Raw genomic sequence first — 19,813 nt, forward strand, 5'->3', positions numbered from 1 at the left:
GATGACATTCTGAAAGTTTCGGGGCATGAACAATCAATTCTCCACCTCAGAGACCTCCTTTCTTTCTTGGTCTCATCTTCTGTCAATGATTGATGGCTTCTGTTTGCTTTGGGGAAAATCCAGTTTCACGTCACATTGTACAAATGGCTCTTTCAGAATATCCCAGATTGTTGTGGTAATAAGATGATGTGCCCAAGCATTTCATTAGGAGGTCTGCTAGAAACATTGTTAAACTATTCAGTAGAAATACAGGCAGTTTTAGTGGACTCTAAAACTTCTCATTCTAAAACTATTCTTAGTCTGAAACTTCTTATTCTAAGTGCAAGTTATTTAGGTGCAGCAATTCCAGTATCTCTTTAGTGTACCTGGTTAATGTGTAATTATTTAGTTAAACTTCTAAATTCCTCCATTTTCAGAATGAAGATTTATCCATATTTTCACAAACTTCAGAATATTGACATTCTCTTTGGAAGGAGAGGCTCTGGTTGATAGATCAATGTTCTTTGCTCAGGGAAAAGTTCTCCTCTGAGGGCTGGCATTTATGGCACTTGTATACAGATCTGTGCATCTGTGTGTATGACCTCCTGCTAAGGGAATAAGACTTTGGAAGACTGATGAGGCAAAAGGAATACTGGAAAGAACACTTGTAGAAACACAGAAATGCCTCCTAAATGGTTTTGTTGTAGGCAAACAGACAAAACCATGCAGAGATTTAAAGTGGAGAACTTCAGAACTAATAGAATGGGGTAAAAAACAGCAAATGAGCTGCAATGTTTCTTCCTAGTAATGACATAAACTCTGAATGTTTTGCCTTCATTCCCTCCAGTGGGTCTCACTGAGTTAGGCTGGGGAAATAGAGTGGACAAATTTCCATCTGAGCCATTTAAGCTATAAGGACAAGGGTTTTGAAATTGAGTTCTCAAGCAAGTAAGCAAGTCACTGGATTGTCGCATTAGTTTCTTGTACAAAGATGATTTTTGTAGAGTCATTCTCTTTTATATTTGAAGGTAGAATCTAAATTCTTCTTTGATCTGTTGTTTATCTTGACAATTGAGGGGTTTATTTCTCTGTTTCTCTGTGCTCATAACTGTAAGGCAGTAAACAGAATATGAAATAATCCCCTGATTACTGTTGCCTTGATCTGAGCATGGTGTCTCAAAGACTTCACAGGGCTGAAGTAAAAGGCTTTGTCAAGGCACATCAGGTGTAAGGAGTGGCTGGTGAAATAGGCACCCTTTGATTGTGAGACCCAAGACAGGTGCCTTTCTCTTCTTTTTTGTGCAGCTCTAGTGGGCTTCTAAATCACAGCCAAGTCTTCAGGCAGTGCATGCAAATTACATTCCAGTGTTTGTCTAAAGGGTTGCTGTCTGGACTTAGTGATGACTGCTTTCTCTTGGTTTGATATTGTTTTCTGGTTAATGTTGTTTTAAAGTTTATTTATCTGCTTCTCTTTGAATATTTTGAAGAAAGTTGTCCAGATATTTCTGCTCTTCTGCTATTGCTTCAAAGCATTCTCTTCTCTTCTCTCCGTTTGGGACTATTTCTTTTGTAGGGTTACCTGCCAAGTTTTACTTAGTAAGTTTTATATTGGAATAAAAATCTGCAGTGACCCAGACCTTTGTAGAAGAAAATTACCAGTGCTTCTTTTCTGCAGGTGCCCATTACGGCACATCTGCTTGCATGTAAGCCACTGAGTAGGGATCAGGTTATAATAGAAATATACATCTTACACTTGGTGGCTGTTAGGGACTGAACCTTAATTAAACCCCATGGGGTGACAGTCTCTAAAAACACTTTTAATTACATAAGAGACCATCAGGACTTCTAACAATGACAGATGCAAACTACCATATTATTGGCCACCAGCCAAAGGCTCCATCAGGAACTGCTCTCCAGTTATACGTGTGAGAAAGATCCAAGAGTGTGAGAGTGTGTGTGGCTTTGTTGACAGAGTAAGGAAGAAGGATTTGCAGGTAAGAGATGCTACAGAACTTGCTGTTCTCTCAGATGTGACAGCTGTGTAAAGGAGTTGTCTGAAAAGAGCAGTTTTCAGACTGATAAAATTTTGCCAATGAATACACACAATGAAATGTATTAATTACTTGAATGTAAAGCTTTTTCTGGAATGTGTATGATGCTCATTTTTGGGATCCATCTGAATATTGACATTATATTTGTATTACAAGTCCTTTTATTATTTTTGCCCAGCTTTAAGACAGCAAAATGCTTCTTTTTATTTATTTTGTTTAATTTTCCTTGAGTAATTATTGGCACAGATACAAACATTTACATTTTACTCTTTTGGATTATGAGAGCTCTTACATAATACATTCTAAAATTACTGTGTGAAAACATCTCTCACTTGCATCAAAGTGAAATATGATGCAGTAAAACAGGCAGGCATTTTAATTTCCTCTTTCTTACTTCTTTAACATTCAGAGTAGTACTCTGACAGCTGAGTATACTTTTTCATTTCTGTACTGTGTCCTGTAATCTAAGATGGAGGCCTTGAGGAGTGAAAGCAATGTGCTCCATTTCTCAATATTCTCATAGATTGGGCACTTTTCCTTAAAGCATGTCACTAAAATAATAATTGCAGTAACCTAACAACCTCACAGTTTCAGAAAGGCTGAACATTATATTCCCACTTCCTGGGTATGTTCCCACTGGCTGAGGTTTCAGTGCCTGTGTTCAGGTGTTTCTTAGGGCTGAAGTAGCAAGAAACAGAAAACTTTCAGTTTAATTTTGCTTTTTCCTCTGCCTTTTCATTTCACTTAGTTTGCTACTGTATAGACTGGGACTTGCCAGCATCTGTATAGGTGAGGGCTGCTTTACTTACGCTCTCTTTTGCAAAGTACTTGAAGTCAGCAGGGTGGCCTCACCCCACAGAGCAGACTAATACATTTGGTGTATTCTTACTGATTTGGAGTCAGACTCTTTTTTTTCCCATTTTAGGAAGAATTCATCACATCCTTTGTCCTTTCCTTGTCAAATCTGAGAGTCAGGCCATCATTAAAGGCAAACACTTGGCAAACCATTTCTGCCACTTTTTCCATGCAGCTCTGTCAGTCATCAGTCCTAACTCAGGCCTTTGACACAAAATCTACTGGGTGTTTTCCTCAGTAAGAGTTGGTAGGAAGCCACTTTATTTCAATTTGAGTTCATTTTGCTCAGGGTAGAAAGCTGCTAAATTGTTATACTCACAACCCTTCTCTTTTCCTACAAACTCCTTTTAATGTTAATATATTTTACATGTGACAAAGTTTAAACAAGCTACTGATAGTGGTGATCATTACTTCATCAGGTGCAGCTTCCACACTGCTGGCATTATATCTGCATGCAAATCATTTCAGTAAGACCATTCCCAAAGCAAAGTAAAAAGTGAAGAATCAGTTTATTAACCTCCATGGAGAGAATACTGTTCAAGCTGTGCTCAGTACTGAAAGTATTTTTAAGACATTAGATAGTAAATGTCTTGCTTAGAAAAATCTTTCCTATAAATAAATACAGAAATTTCCAGCTCCCTTTGTTTTGCTTCCTGCAAACATCTAGCACTGAGGAAATTTACAGTGAGCTTAATTGTGCTACAAAGCTGCCTCAGGTTGCTGCAGTCTCAGTTAGTGAATCTGCATTTTTCTTCAGTGTCAGATGGTTGGAATCTTTAAAATTAAAAATGAAGTCTGATTTTTTACAAAAGCAAAGAGAAGGTATGGCTCAGCCACTGGAAGCTTAACAAGTAATGATGTGTTTTAAAGAATATTGCTGAGAAGATCCATTGTTTTTCTTCCATACTGTGATTGTTTCTTTAGAAGTTGAGGGCACATCCTTTCCCAGTGCCTCATGACAGTTGACTTCACTGGGGAGAGAGCAGGGTGTAATGCACAGAAGTAGAAAGGTTCAGCTTCTTTCAGACATTTCTGCTACTGTCCCATCAGTTTGTGTCCTGGGAGTACAGGAAGACAGTGCTTGCCACTCACACTGCCCCTGTAGAGCTTGGTCCCTGCTGCTTGCTTGTGTCCAAAAGGCTTAACAAGAGGAAATCAAAAGGCGAGGATGGACTCCCAGGAGGAGTCAGTGTTTCCATACTCCTCTTGTTCAAGCATTGCTGCCCATGGTTTGTATATAGATCAGGATGAATTAACTGTGAAAGGATAATAACTCACAGGACTTTTATTTTTTAAAGGGGGTGGAGAGGGTTTTGATACTTTGTGCCTAATGTGTGGAGATTGTGTTTCCTAAGAGCAAAACAAACCAAAAGAATGATTGGTTGTTTGATGATAAATAATATATATGATCAAGACAAAGAATGGATGCACAGACAGCTTTCACTGCTCTGAATTTGCCCTGTAATTGTGTATACATAACTATTTATGCTAAGTGCCTCATCTTCCAGGAAAGTAATAGCTTGATTTTCCAATGATGCCTTAAGGTTTGTTATTCAATTCATGTTTTAGTGAATTTGCTAATCCTGTTTGAGTTAGAAGTTACTTAATCTGTGCAGAATTTAATGGACTTCCTGTGGTAGAAGAAATCTACTTTGAATCTCTAGTGCATATTATGAAAAGACACACCTCCCAAAAGTTGGGGCTTGATCATTTAGTTGTCTTTTTTAGTGTTTAGACGCTAAAGAATCTGTTGTTTGAACTGCTTTGCATTGTTGTAACCTGAACTGACTATAAAATCTGATTTCTGACTTTTCAACTCTAGGAATCTCTACCACCTGTCCAGTTTGACTGGAGTAGCAGTGGCCTTACTAACCCTTTAGATGGTACGTCTCTCCGTAGAGCCTCTAGCACCAGAGCTAGAGATAAGAAAGCTACAAAGTTCAGACAAACATCTATCTGCTGATTATTTTTTTAAGATATATACACACACACATATATAAAAATATATATAATACTTATTTCTTACTCCTAACTTTGGAAATTCAGGCTTTCTTTCTGATTTACAGTTCCCCTGTGTGAAGTATTACATAGTTTGAAAAATACAAGTTAAGTATTATTTTAGATTCCTGCCATATGCTAGTGACACAGTGGCAATATTAACACTTCATTACGTATAACTGCAGATTATAATGAAACTCTGAACAAATGAGCATTTTAGGTTGATGAGTTTTACTTCCTAAAAGTATTTTCACCAGTCAGCTATCTCTTTAGACATCCTCTGAATGACAAACTTCTGTAAAGTGGCTACTTCAAAGCACAATATTTTAACCACAAACTGTTTGCAAAATGTACACTTCCTGAGCTGAAAGTTTTCAGATTTAAAGATAATTTTGTATTTCAAAAATGTGACTTCATTCATTATCACTTTTGCTTACACTAAAGAGCTAATTATAGCAATTATGTTAAAGAGGTAGCTACAAAGTTATTTATATCTGTAAATGTATATAGTTATCACCTAAAAGACCCTTCACCTATGTCTATTTTAATAGCAAAGTGAGTTGTGCCACTGCCTCTAGAGTCAGAAATGTAAGTGCATGCAAAGGAAATAAAACAAGTTCTGGAAACTTGTTTGACTGATAGACTAGAAGCCTATTAAGAAACTCCTTTACAAGGAGCCTTCTGACAGCAACTGATTGATGACACAAGTTCAAAGGCAGGCTCAGATAAAGTGCATCTCTTACTGCACTGGTGTTGCCACACTGTGTTGTTGCAGAATGTGTGGGGTGTAAGAGTTTGGATAGCAATATCATGGTGCTGAAGGAAAGCCTGGATGGACCCTTTTGCTGTTGTCTGGTGTCTTACTACTTCAGTCAATCATCATGCTTTCTTTTAACAAACAACTTTAAAATGTATCTTGGTTTGATTTCTGTTTTAGTGCTAAAGGGGAACAGTATAATTTGCCAGTGAGGAGCTGGACATAAGAGTGGCCTTTGTTACCCAGTGGTCACACTGCTTTAAGATAATGATAATTAATAGCTTAAAGCTGCTAAATAAAATTTTGAATTTTTTTTTTCTTTTTGTTCTTTGCTAAGTTTTCCTGATGAAAGAATGGCTTTCAATTTCAGTGAGGGGAGAAAAAGCCCATTATATTTTAACTGTCAATTGACTTATATATTGTTTCCCTTTAACTGGTCACATCTCTCTCTCTGGGTCGTGCTGGTTCTCTTTCATTTTTAGATTGAAATAAATATTTCTATTTTAAAGTTACTAGTGTTGATTTCCTTGCTGCATTGTACATGAGGAAATGTGCATTGAATTAAGTTGTTAACACTTTAGAAGGTACAAACTAATACTGTAAGCATTGTTTTCATGTCAATTTTTAAATTGCGTACTGAGTACTAATTATAACTTGCATGTTCAAGTGTGTGTCTTACCCCTTTTTACACATAAACCCCTCCCTTGGCTTACCTTCTATATGGCTGCCTACCAACACGGTCACTGAATTTCAAGCTAGTGGAGGTTCCACTCTTCTGAACCTTGATTTCTTTGGGCCCGTGGATGACAGTAGCTCTAGCAGCACCACCACAATCCCAGGTCAGCAGAGTGTTCAAACCACAACTGTTACGAATATAACGACTTACTAAAAGCATGAGCACATCACTTGACTTTCCTACAAACAAGGAGAAGTTTTACATTGCATTTCTCTAAAATGTCTCTCTACTGCGTTTTTCCTTTAATCTGTGTTCTGTTTTCTGATGTTTTGTATCGAGTACGAAGTATTTAAAAGGTACTGTCAGCTCTGTATTTGTCACCTGCTGAAGGAATGAATGGCTTTTATGCTCTTGCAAATAAGATGTTAAAACACTTGTTTCAAATGAGAAATTCCAGAAGTTAACTCTTCTAAGCACTTAAGGAAATTTGAAAAATGGTGTAGATGTGGCAATTCCTAAACAATGAGGCTTCCTCTCTTCTCTGAGTGCCTCCAAATTACAGGATTATGATGACGTTTGGAAGCAATGTGTGAATATAAATTTATCAACTTTGATACATGACAGCTCAGGAGGTCATGGGCTACTACCAATAATACAGTGAAAAAGGTGTTTTAACAGCCTTTATAATAGAAAAGAAGGATAGTTGCATGTTTGTGGGGTATTAGAAGTTCATGAATGTTAATTTTGAACCCAAAGCATTTTATCTGCAACTTACTCCCGTAAAAAGGAGATGAAAACACCACTCTCTCCCTGAATAATGTGTGAAAGTAATTTAATTCATTTTTCACGTGGTTTTTACGTGCTCTGAGTATTTTGCACGAGCTTGTGAAAACCTACACTTTGAATAATTCCTGCAGGAATTTCAGGGAACACTGGGGATTTGTTCTAGTGCATAGGTTAAATTGATAATGCAAGTACTCCTTCAATACAATGCCTGAAGCCATGATAATCAATTTAGTCACAGGAAAGATATTTTTCCTCTTAGTGATTTTAATTTTTAAAACCCGTTCATACGATGTTTGGGGTTCTACCATATTTCAAACAAATGATTATAATTATTATGGTATTTTTTCTTTTTAGAAACACACTTTTTTAGTTTTAAAATCTAATCACTGAAAGCAATTTTATGGCATGGCAATCTAAGTGACTTTTTATTCCACCCTTGAGAAATACCATTATCAGATGAAAGAGGGCAGATTTGTCATGGAAGTGACAGCTAGCAAAAGGTGCTTGAGTCCTACAGATTTTTTTGTAAGTTTGTGCCAAGTCCACTGACACAAGTCACCAGTGCCCATTACACCTATTATTGTTTGTGTAGTTGGGTACATGCATTATTGCTTGTGCAGAAGGAGTGCACACTGGAAGGTGTTACTGGAGGAATACTCTGTTAGTCTTTTATTGCATTTTATTTTTTATGTTGTTGTTTCATCAAGTTACAGGTATCACCTTCTATGGTATGCCCTATAGTGCCTTTTTTTTTTTCCTTCATTTCTTTTGGTTTGGCTTTGGGTTTTTTTTTCTTACTGACTTGTTTCTGGGAAAGTCATTTGTTTCATGGCTTGCAGCTCGTGTGTTTGTGTGTGTGTTTAGGAGCTTTGTGTGGGGTTTGGTTGGCTAACTTTCCTTCAATATCTCATTAAGGTTTTGCAGTGGTTTACTTAAATACTCTCTCATGATCTGAATAAAATGGAGAATATGCAACTCTCAAAAAATACATAAAATAAATGAAAGACAAATTGCTAGATTTTTTTTTTTTTTGCTTAAGGAAGATACTTTTTTCAGTAGAAGTTTATTCTTTCTTTGGATATTTAGTTTTACTTGCTATAGATTGACATGGAATTCTTCTCAGTCTGATTTCATCAGTACTCAAAATAACTTTTTAATAAAAATTTTCATTCCACATTATGAATAGGGAGTTACTCATTTCTTATATTTTCCCACAGATTTAGTGTATTGTTTTATTTTTCATGTTCATAGTTTAATATAAATGCAGCTGAGTAAGAGGTGCCTAAAGAGCAGTAAATTGAGCAGTGACATCCCAAGACAGGACTGTAAATGGCAATATCTAAATGATGTAACTTCCAAGGTTGCATTTAATGTTTGTTGCAGAGTTGCATGTCAAAGGGTTCCTTCCTTCAATTAGCTTTCCAATTTGTACCTTAATGGGATCTCACAGGCTTCTGCAAGTCAAAGTGTATTTCTTCAAGGCTTCCTCTCCCTGATTGAAAGTGGATATTTTATGGAATATTCAGGCTTTTTCCTATTTCTAAGTTCTGTAAACATCTGACATTTCCAGAAGTCTTGGTATACCGGTCTCAGGACAGTACCTATTTTGATATTTTGCATGGAACTGGATCAAATCAATTGTGAAAATCCAGATATAAAAAACCATGTGTGTTAAAAGGACAGCTGATTAATTTCTAATAAACTCATGCTATGTGGAACAAATCTTCCACAAGTCCTGCAACTTAACCAGATGATTTTCTTTATTTCATATTTTGGTCAGCTAAGTTTCCTCACAATAAAAGAAGAATTAACTCATCCCAAAAGGATAAATGGTCAAGACACTGCTTGTAGAGAGCTCATGCAGGTTTGGGGATGATTAACATCATCTCTTAGCACTCACAGTGCTGCAGTTACTGCTGGTAAAGGCAGGACAATAGGCACTGGCATTTATTTCTGGTAATCCTTTGGTGTTTCAGGAATACTTCTAAAAGCATCTTGATCCTGAGAATTAAACTGGATACAATCATCAGCAAACATTAATAAATGCTGGTTTTGTATCGGGGAGCTGCACAGGAGCACCAGGTCCCAGTATTTGCAGTGTTTGTTCTGCAGTAGAATGAAATGCTTTTGTGTTGTCCACACCAACAGGCACAAGTGTGACATGACACCTGTTTAGCTCAGAGGTGCCTCTGAATAAACACAGTGCTTATGAACAAAAATTCTGTGCTGTCTTTGAAAAACACCTTGTGAATGGCACATATGCACACTTCATGAAACCTCTGAAGCATAAAATATCTGAAACTGTAACTAGGGAAGTATCAGCAATTTCAAATGCAACAGAACTTGCTGTAACAGTCTTTCCTCTTTATTTATTTTGGTAATTCTAATTTCTAGAAGTTTTTTTAAGAAATAGTATGTAGTATTTTAAAATCCTAGAGCTGCTTCCTACTGAGATGTGATGCTTGATACTAAACAGATAGAATTTAGCTCATACATATATATTTTTTGCATATAGCTTTCCATTGTTTGCAGTGTTTTCAGAATGACCTCTGCTGCTAAAATTTGAAATCCATTTTCAACAAAAGTGATGTCAAAATTCAGCATCTGACCTCAGATAACTGAAGCTAGAAATTCAAGGCTGAAACATTCAGATTCTTCATGCCATTAGAAAGAATTCTTTTTTCTAAAAAGAAAAAATACTTAGGAATACTTGAAAGTTGCAAAGGGAGCATAGACTAAAAGTTTTGGTGGTCCTGTGCATATTAGTATGTAACTTTTTTTTAATGCCATTCCACTTCTGTGTTTCATAAAAGCTTCTTTTCCTCACTTAAAATTTTAACACAACCCCTAGGGAAAAGGCAGATGCTAAATGGACTCTATTGCATGCCAGTGTTGTTTGTAATCTCTAGGTGAAGAGTTGGTCCCTGTTAACATGCAGTGTTCTTTTAATACAGGCAGTGGAGTTGGAATAATTGAAGCAATCCATTTTTGACACAGCTGACATTTTTATAGAGGTTCCACTCTGAAAAGTCAATCAGACTGTGGTTTTTTTACTCACAGACTGAGACCTTGTATGCCAGACATGATCCAAGGCATGTGTTTTCTACTACAGCTGAAAAAGCTGCTGAAAAAGGATGGGGAGAGAGGATGATGCTTCAGAAACACAAACATGTTCTGTCATGTTCTTTTCATGTATCTTCAAATTATAAATGATTCAGATGTTTACAGAAAGCAGTCTCTAGCAAGTTGGTCTGTGACTAATTATGACTTTACTTGCCTCCAACCATCACTGATTATTGTTTTATACTATAAGGTGTGGATCCTGAGCTGTATGAATTGACAACCTCAAAACTGGAAACTTCCAATGCAAGCAGCAGAGTAACTGATGCTTTTGCAAGGCTCATGTCCACAGTGGAGAAGGCAAGCACGTCCACAAGGTAAATGCTCTTCATTGCACATTATTCTTCTGTTCCTAAGGGGGGTGTGAAATGTGAGGTATGAATGTGTGTGCAGTTTTAGGGCAAAAGTTCCTGAATGATCAAAAGGCTTTAGATTTTAAATCTGAAGTTCGTTGTACTGTAGTTCCTTTTTCAAATTATCTCAGAAGTCTAAAATGAGATGGGTAAGAGTTTATGAGCTGAAGGAAAAAGATCACCAAGACCTATGCTGAAAAGGTAGAGCTAAAGACTGAACTGGAGGAAGCAACTTTCTGAACATCAGAGCTCAGAGTGGCTCCTGAGAGTGGCAGGGTAAACTGAATCAGCTCAGTGACCTAGGGCTCACACAGGGGACTCTCCTTGGTCTCTGTGTAATTTATAAATACAGAATGTTGCACAAGTTAAATGATAACAGACTAATAATTATGACTTTATTTGTCCCTTCACAAATATTCCTAACACCTGTCTAAACGTCAGTGAGCAAACATCAGTTTAATTTTGCTGTTGCACCTTGAGAATTGAATGTGTAGTTGGTTTAGGATGTCACTTCTGCCTTAGTGGAGCACACATAAAGTAGTTTTGTGCTTTTTTTATAGGTAGCATCTGTAGAAAGGCTTTAGACATCAAATGGCTTGCTTGAAGTCTGGGCTTTGATTTGGTCCAGAATCATCTCTCCATTTACAAGCTTGTATTCTTTGGGTTTATTTCTTTATGTCTTAGCAGAAGGATCCTAGACTGTCTTAACATATAACTAATGTCTGTGCCCTTTAAAAGTAATGCTGAGGAGTCTTTACCAGGTAAAACATTGGCTTTTTGGAAATGTGTGCCTCAACATGCAACAAGTGCATGATAACATATCTTCACTCCCCAGTGAGCCTTAGGGTTTATTCAGCACTCTTGAAGTGGAGGTGTTTTCATGCAACAGCCCTTAGGAGGAGGCACAGTCATGGTGGGGTGGAGCTGGCTTGTTTAAAATGACTAATTTGTAATTTTCAAGAGTTCTTGTCAAACATGCTCTTTTACTAAGAAAACTCTGTCCAGTTTTCCTGCAGTGATAATTTTGAAAGTAAGCATGAAATCAACAAGCCATGAAATTTCAAGGGAGAACCAGTAGAGGGAACTCCCCACTTCCATGCTGATTTTTGGGTCCTCTGGATTGCTTCTTTTTCTATCCATGGAGTGCACATGCTCTTCCTGGAGATACTGTAGTGGAAGTTTGGCTTTCAGGAATTAGAAAACATAGTTACAGTTGAAATACTTTTGTATTATATTCTAAGCTTAATTTAAAAGTAACCACAGCAGGACATGCAAACTCTAAATGTATCTTTGTTGTATCTGCACTCTTAGATTTGTACCTTGCTTTAAGATGTCTTAGTTTTTTCTTTACAAAGGAACTTCCTTTAAATAAGTGTTGACCCTCATTTTTCTGTACTGTTTTTTTGATATGAGGGGTTTGGTTTTTTCCTGAGTGCTTCCACAATGCACTTGAAAGCTCTTAGTTGTGCTCTTAAAGTTCTTTATCCAGATGTCAGAGCTCTTCCCCTGTTCTGGAGAGCATTGCTTACCAGCAGGAACTGGTTCTAGATCTGATGTAGCATTATACCAGGCTGGCACCTCAGACTTGGAGGCTAAGTTCAGACACACACAAGGATTTGCTGTTTTCATGGTTTAATACATTTTGTATGTTCTTACCAACTCCTAATTTAAAAAAAAAAAATTCATGTGCTTTTTCTTCTTGATTTCATGCTCCCCAAAAGAAAAGCAGTCTGTTTTTTCAGGCCAGAAGCCTTGTGAAAAATAGGAAGGTATAGCCTCAGCAGTATGCCAACTAGTGTGGTACAATGTTAGCTTTTTGTAATAAATTTGTTTTTCTTTTCAGTTTTATAAATTCTTTTGCAATGAACTGGAGACTATACAATAGGAGTGGCTGGGTATAGCCAGGTCAGTGAGAATGAGGTTCATGCACCAGCCTGGAAATGTGGACTATTAGACATCAGTGATAACTGACTGAGGAAGACAAAATCAGTGGATTAGGTTCACTTTGATGGCAACTTCAGTAGTGCTAGGGCTATCCCATGTCTGTTGGCTGAACTCAGGATCTTTAGGGTGAAGTTTAGAGTGAAAATACCACTGTTCAGCTGTGGGATGCCATGTGAGGAGTTGTCTTTGTCTAAAGTAGCCCTGTCTTTGGTTGCAAAGCCATCTCTTGAACCAGAAAGTCTGTTTCTCAGCAGGAAAGTATTGGGAGAGGAGGGAAACTTCCTCCTGAGCTTGAGCCTGAAACTTTGACAGCAGCAATAAGTGTTGAAGGTCAGGGATCCAGAGCAGCATTCCACAGAGTCTCCAGCCTTGCCTAGTTCCATAGAATTGGCAGAGATCAAAAGTTTATCTGCTGTCTTTTTGAAGGAAAGCAGAGCACTGATACCTTTCCAAGAAATGGCCAAAACCCTCATTTAAACTGGAAATACTCCTTGGGGATGGTGTTGGATGGAGCAGGCTAACTCTTAATTACAGAGTGTTTTTAAAGTGCATTTCTCTAATCACCTCATTGTTGCTGATAAAGCCTGGCCTTGCTGGTGCTATCCTAAAAGCCCTTTGCAAACATGAGAGGTGACTGAAGCCCTGAAAGACTTGAATGCTGCAGGAAGGGCTTGGAATGCAAAACAGAACAGTGACATGCAAGTGATGGATGGACAAAGCATTCCCTCTTTCTTGCCTGATTTTCTTCCAGCAACTTTCCTGCCTGTAAGTCTGGTTCATTTCTTGTGGCTTGGTGTTAACATGCCTTTGAAAAGGAAATTTAGTACCTACAGACAGAGGGGCTGGTACAAATGCTTGGGTAGGGGTATATCCCTCCTGTCCTTCGTGGGAGGGAATGTAACCTAGTGTAAGAAAAGAGATGGATAGGGGCAGAGTGTGCTGTAGAGGATTATTTTGAAACCTCAATGAGGCAGAGACTTTGTTTTGATCCAGGGATGGGTCCTTATATGGTTTTGTAATCAAAAGTTCTGATCCCAAAGCAGATAGAAATAGAACAACTGCCACTGACAGTCCACTCACTCAGGTGTCTGTTCTTTGAGCCATGGCACCTAAAAATGAGGAGTGCTTGAGCAGGAGAAGCTCTGCAAGACTCCTCTGCACTGCTCAGGGCTCAGCAAAAGAATCTCTTGGCAATGGGAAATCTTCAGCAAAAGTGGTGCCTGAAGTTAATGCACAGTCACTTCTCTTGCCTCTGTAAGTGGACATCACAGTTAGTGGGCAGTTTGTTACCTTTAAAAGGTAAAACCTGGCTGCAGTGATGATGCTACTTTGTCTTTTAAAATTAAAGTTAGTGAGTAACTCTTTAGGGTTGTCCTGGTGATATTTGCTGCCAGAAGTGTTGGTTGTTACCCAGAAAGGGTACTTGTAGTGTCCAGTTTTGCTGTATTGCAGAGGAACCTGCCTCTCTCCGCTGAGGAATGGAGAATTTTGGCCATCTCATCCCTTTCTGCACTGAGGTGATTTCAGAAAAGGGTTTGAGTCTCATTACCAAGTGATTGTGTCTGTAGTTCTGTCTTGGTCACAGTTAAGCAGTGGTTGCTGTGTTAGTGCATTAGCTTCTCCTGCTTTAGAAATACTTTTTACATTGCACTGGAGTAGATAAATTATTGCAAAGGGGAATGTTCCAGCCAGAAGGGGAGCAGTGGGTAGCTGCGTGGGATTGACCCCTCACTGGTGTGCCTGTTCTGCAGAGAGCAGCTGGCACAGCAGCAGTGGTGGCACTGTGCTGTGACAAAGGTGCTGCATGTGACCCCAGAGGGAAAGGCAGCGCTGCCTCTGGGCCCAGCAGTGCCATTGCTTAGCATGCTGCACAGGAGGAAGAGGAATATAAATAGCAAGGAGTGTGTGAGCTCCATCTAGCCTGATGAACAATTGCAGGAACATCTCCAAGGCAGCCCTCTTCCCTTGGCTTCCTCTGCCAAACTCTTCTTTGTTAGCTCTGAGTCCTTGATCATCAGGAGTTGGTACCTTTAAGGGGCTTGTGGTAAGTGATTATTAATAGTGGCACCAGCTACTGATAACAGTGGTGGGTGAGAACCACATTTCAACAGCTCAGAGATAGTCCTTTGAGTGCAAACAGAGCTGACTGTGAAGTTGTTAGAGGAGGCACATATTGGCTCTCTGCTTCTTCCTTCAGTAAAACCAGCACACAGCTTTGTTTATCCTCCAGAATTTGGTTATCTGCCTAGTCAGTAGCTCGTGAAATTCCACTGTAGCAGAGAAAAAAAAATATTGCTGTTCTGTGAAGGTAAGTCAGATTTAGTGTTTAGGCTGCCTCATCTAGAGGACTTTCATCAAGTGGGGATTTCAGTGGCAAACAGAAGGGATAGTTCAGTGTCAGCACTGTGATCAGTGCTGGTGGTCACCACAACCATCAGATGTCAAGGATGCATTTGACTCCAGCTCTTTTTTTCTTCTAGCTAAGGAACTCAGAGCTTCTGTGGAAGCAAACATGTGGCCCCTTGCTTTCCACTGGTCTCTGCTCAGCTGAGGAAACAATCCTCATGGGGGCTGACAAAAAGTACATGCTGCTTCATGATTGGAGAGGACATTGCCCTCTCATGGCCTTGGTTTAAAGCTTGTAAATAAGACCAGATACAGAAAGGAGATTTCTGAAGGGCTCTAGGGAAAGCAGTTTCTTTGGTTCAAGCATTTTGTCTCAGCTTTTTTCCCCACAAAGGTGAGGGAGCTTATTCAGTTGCAATTTCTTACATCATCACAGGATTTAGCAGGTGCCTTTTTGAAACTGGAATAATGTTTGATGGAAAAATTAGTATTTCTGGTAGTAGTCAGTGTTCTTCAAAGATAAGCCAGATATGTGTGAAGTATGGATATTTGGGCAAAGGAGGGGGGTCTGTAGCAGTCTGAGCCAGGCCTCATTTTACTTGGGAAGTGTGAATTTTTTGCATAATAGTGAGAACCAGGTGACATGGGATTCAGACTTCTTTATTCATTTGTGCTCAGTAATTCTTGTGAATAATGCAAAAGGCAAAGTAAACCCTAGTGATTCCCAAACTGCTCTGTGCATCATGGCTGCTCGTACCCCTGCACTTCAAAGCAAGTAGATAAACTTATTTGTGAGGCACCTTCTGCTGCTGCTGAATCCTGAGGAGAAAAAGGTTTTGGAATCACAGTGTGGAGTGGCATGATGGGCAGTGTGAAAACAGTCATAAAAACACAGCATAAGTGCTTTTTTATTTTAAAATTACTGAGAAGTAACTTAGACATTTCTTAATGTCCTTTTAAGATCTTTTCCATTGTATTTTTGAAGAATTGTACCAGATTTAGATAGTTTAGAACTAATGCTCCAACTGTTTTATCCCTAGAATATGGGCATGGTTATCTCTTCAAGTGAGTCTCTTGAAGTTGCTAACAAAAAAAATCTGTAAAAATTATCATTTGAATAGGACATTTTTTCCTTATTGCAACAATATACACAGGAACATTTTGCTGACTCTCTCTGTTAACACATTATTGGTAGGCAGGTAGGTATTATAACATTAGACTACCTTCAAGGAGCTTGCAGAAGTGCCTGTCAGTGGGAGACAAGCTGACAGAACATTGCTTCAATCAGTGATTGTTTCAGAGATCCCAGGGTTATTAGGTACTGGATTAATGCACTTTGTTCTCTTCTTCCCAACAGGAAGCCTAAAAAGGAAGAACATCTTAGTGAAGAGGCTGCCAAGGTGATTTCTAGCCTTCCTGACTTAACTTTCATGCATGCCAAGGTGTTGATGTTCCCAGCCACATTAACACCTTCAACAAGCTGCCAAGAAAAGGTAGACTAAAGTGATGTGAATTGGACGTTTTCTATTGATTTTTTTCTTCCCTCTGCGGGTCGCAAAAAGCAATCTTGCTTTAATTAAAAAAATATCAAGTTCAGATGATTTGTTGGTAAGCAGCACTAGAAAGGTATACATAGTAATGTATATTTATTTACATACTGGAGTCCTAAATTTATATTAGAGAAAAATGTAAATAATTGGGGGTAAATCTTTTTGAAGATCTATTCTTTTTGTTGTGCTGGGCTGTATACATTTATGTCTTTGTGAAATACACTGGTGGTGTCCTTCTTAAAAAACTTTTAAAAGTTTTAAAAAAATCCTATAAACACATAATGAAAACTTCAGTCTTCACGATCTGTGAAGTTGCCCCTTAAGACTTTCAGATTGCATTGAGCAACTTTTTCTTTCCTGCATATATTAAAATACTTCTTGCTGGAAAAAAAAATCAAAAGGTAATGTTGTCCCTTTTGTGGGTTTTTCAGTTATTGTTTCTTTAAAACCCAGTAATTTCTTTTGTGTTTTAACAAGCTTAAGATGTGTTCTTCCTTTTCTTTTCCCCCATCCCCTCCCCCTGTTTGATTGGTTGGCTGATCAGTTTTTATGTTCCTGAACTTCAGTAGTATGGCTCTGTCACTATATAGCCTTTTGAAAGGTATGCTGTCAGTAATTTCTTGTTCCAGTTATGGATTACTGTCTAAACACTTGATTTATATTTTTTTTTGGTCATTAGAAGGTTGTCTGCTCTTAATCAGTTTGATTTGGAAAAGAAGGACCAAAACAATATGAATGTCTTACAATGAAATTTACCTGTTAAAAATTTTTATGTTCTATTGTACCACTATTCCTGTTTGATTTTGCACAGTGTAAAATGACATAATCATAGATTGCTATGGTTTTAGGCTGTATATACAGTAAAAAACTATGGGTTGTAAATGTCTGGGGAAATTCCTATGGAAAAAAGAGAGCTATGTCGAAGAACCTCTAAAAAGGTCAATATGCATGCCCAAGGTCTTTTGAGATTTAAGTGTGTAAATTTCCTTTTAGCTTACACAAAATAAAATAATTTAAAAGATACATATGTATACAGCTTGCTGTCTTTTTTTATAGAATGTGTGCATTGCTCACTTTTCTGTTAGTGGTAAAATTGATGTGCTGTAGGACCTTCTCATTTGTGCTGCTCAGTCCCACAAACCACACCTGGCAGGGTCCTGCAGGTTTTCCTTCAATTCTCCTATCTCTTTATCATGTTGGGAGTCAGTCTTTTACTTCTGTCTCCAATTTCCCTTCTGGCTTGTAGGGCAGTGTGGCTCATGATATTTAGGGTTAGAGACTTCTTCAAAGCATTTGGCAAGATTCAGCTGTAAGAAACACCAGCTGTGGTGAGGTGAGGTGAGAAAGGACAGCTGGGTTTGCTGATTTCTTAGCTGCAGAAAACCAGGAACACAGCAGTCACAGAAGTCTCCTCTCAGGTTAGCTCTGTAAACATCTCATCAGAGGGTCTCAGTGGAGGTAAGGCTTGGAGCTCTCAGGGTCTCTACTGCTGCAGGTAAGCCATGTTCTGGGTGCTGCTGTTTCTTGATGGTGCATGGACATGGACTCTTCCATGTCTTTATTATGTGCACAGCTCTTTAAGTGCTCAGTAGTCACCACCAGTTCATCACCTAACATCTTGTTCTGAGAAATCTCTGGTGTGGTTTTTTTTACCTGCTATTTGAATTCTTTATTGCCTGACAGCACTTGGGTCAGAAAAGCCTGAGCTTGATGTCATCAGCTGGGTAAGCTGAAAGGTTGTCCTTGCAAAAGGAAGCTTTTTACTCTCCTTGAGAGACCGGTGCTGGGGTTCCATCTTTGTGAGTGCAGGAGATTCAGTGAGTGGTGGCTGGTCAGAATTGAGACAGCAGCTCCAATGGTTATGGTAAAGTTAATTTGTAAAGGCTAAATTGTCTCCTTTGCCCTCTAATTAGTACTGCAGTATACAATGATGGGGTATCAAACTGCACCCTGTTGTAGCAGAAAAGGTTTGAGCAAAAGCCATCTGCTTTACCATGTAGCCCCAAACCCACTTCTGTTTGCTGTTTCTGCAGATTTTCATTGCAGCACTGACTTCATGTCCCTTACATGTCAAAATGAGCTTTGCTAATCTCCCAGGTTTAGCACAGTATTCTTTAGTGCCTGCTTTGTGTATCCTTCAGCTCTGGGCTTGGGCTGCCCTAGGTTAAAATTGGTGCCTTTGTTTTGTTTCCGTGGCTGTGGCGTGTCCCTGGGAGCTGGAGCAGTGGGGTGGCTGCAGCACAGAGCTGTAGCCATTGTTTCAGGGAGAATATGTTTAGGAGCTGACTCATGATCCTTGTCTGGCAGCGAGTGGACTGAAGTATTAAGGAGAGGTGGGGGTGGAAGTGCCAGCTGCAAGTTGATCTTTAGTCTCCTCACAATTGCCTCCAGAGGCAGCTGCCCATTTGTCTTCCAGTCTCTGAGTGCAGTTCTGGTGGCCTGCCGTGCATGGGGGAGGGGAAAAAGGAGATTTCTATTGAGACTGATGTACCAATCTGAAACTTTGTGAAACCTGGTACTATCCAGAACGTGTTTATGGGGTTTTTATGTTCTTTCTGCATCCCACAGACCTTCACGCTGCTGAAAGATGTAAAGCTTACATCCAAATTCAGCCTTTTGCGGTAGATGCTGCCTGCCTTAAAATGTAGGACTGCTTTCTGTCTCGTAGCTTAAGCCTCCTTTTTTGTTGTTGATGGTGGGATGGACAGACAGGATCCTCTTGCTTCTCTCCTCTGTCTTGTACAGGCAGCTTTGTTCATATGCAGAAAGTTTTGGCTAACAGGTTCAGCTGCATCGTGGTTGTCCTTCCATGCTGTTCCCATTGACACAACATGCAGTGTCTGGTTTAATCTTGCCAGCAGCCCCATGGGCAGGATGGCAGTGGATGCTTTGTGCACATTTGTGTTGCTGTGCATTGTCCCCAGACATGGCAGGGTGCATCCCTTTCAGCCCAGAGCTGGTGTCACTGAGCAGTGAGTGCCTGTGTGCCCGTCCAGGCAGCAGAGCACACCTGGTTCAGATGCAATCCCCTGAGCTGGCACATGGCCAGGAAGCAAAGTCCAAAGATCCCAGTGTGAAGTGAGCTGCAGGCTCCTGAATGACTGCTAGGAAGGGCTGGGCTCTGCTCAGTGTTATCTGAAAGACTGTGCTGTGGGACCTGGGGGTTCAGCTCTGCCTTACCCAGAGCACCAGCACTGCTGCAGGTGCTGGCAGTGCTGCACTGCCCAACACCTGGAATGTTGACACCTTCTCAGAATATCATTAGATTAGCTCAGCAAATTCATTTTGAGATGCCAACAGTAAAGCTTGCAGATAAACGTGTGTACATGTCCTCAAATGCAGAGAGTGTGTACTGTAGTTAACTCTTCATCACATGGAGTTGTGGTACAGAATTCTGC

The 19,813-nt window shown here is 39.3% G+C and overlaps 1 protein-coding gene across 2 annotated transcripts in view; it reads left to right on the plus strand.

The window, feature by feature from the left end:
- AFTPH (aftiphilin) overlaps positions 1-17,438 on the plus strand; it is a 42,304-nt gene extending 24,866 nt beyond the window's left edge. The window contains exons 7-10 of one of the 2 annotated variants that reach the window (XM_054290189.1): positions 4,708-4,768; positions 6,396-6,479; positions 10,416-10,539; positions 16,223-17,438. In XM_054290189.1, coding sequence (XP_054146164.1) covers positions 4,708-4,768; positions 6,396-6,479; positions 10,416-10,539; positions 16,223-16,367 — 414 coding nt within the window. In that variant the 3' untranslated portion in view covers positions 16,368-17,438. The remainder of the gene's footprint in view (positions 1-4,707; positions 4,769-6,395; positions 6,480-10,415; positions 10,540-16,222) is intronic. The other variant, XM_054290190.1, reaches the window with a different exon arrangement.
- Positions 17,439-19,813: the final 2,375 nt, after the last annotated feature.

Source organism: Melozone crissalis, unplaced genomic scaffold (assembly GCF_028551555.1).
Source record: "Melozone crissalis strain CALT ecotype California unplaced genomic scaffold, PUWL_Pcris_2 ptg000081l_1, whole genome shotgun sequence".
In the NCBI taxonomy this organism is placed as follows: Eukaryota; Metazoa; Chordata; class Aves; order Passeriformes; family Passerellidae; genus Melozone; species Melozone crissalis.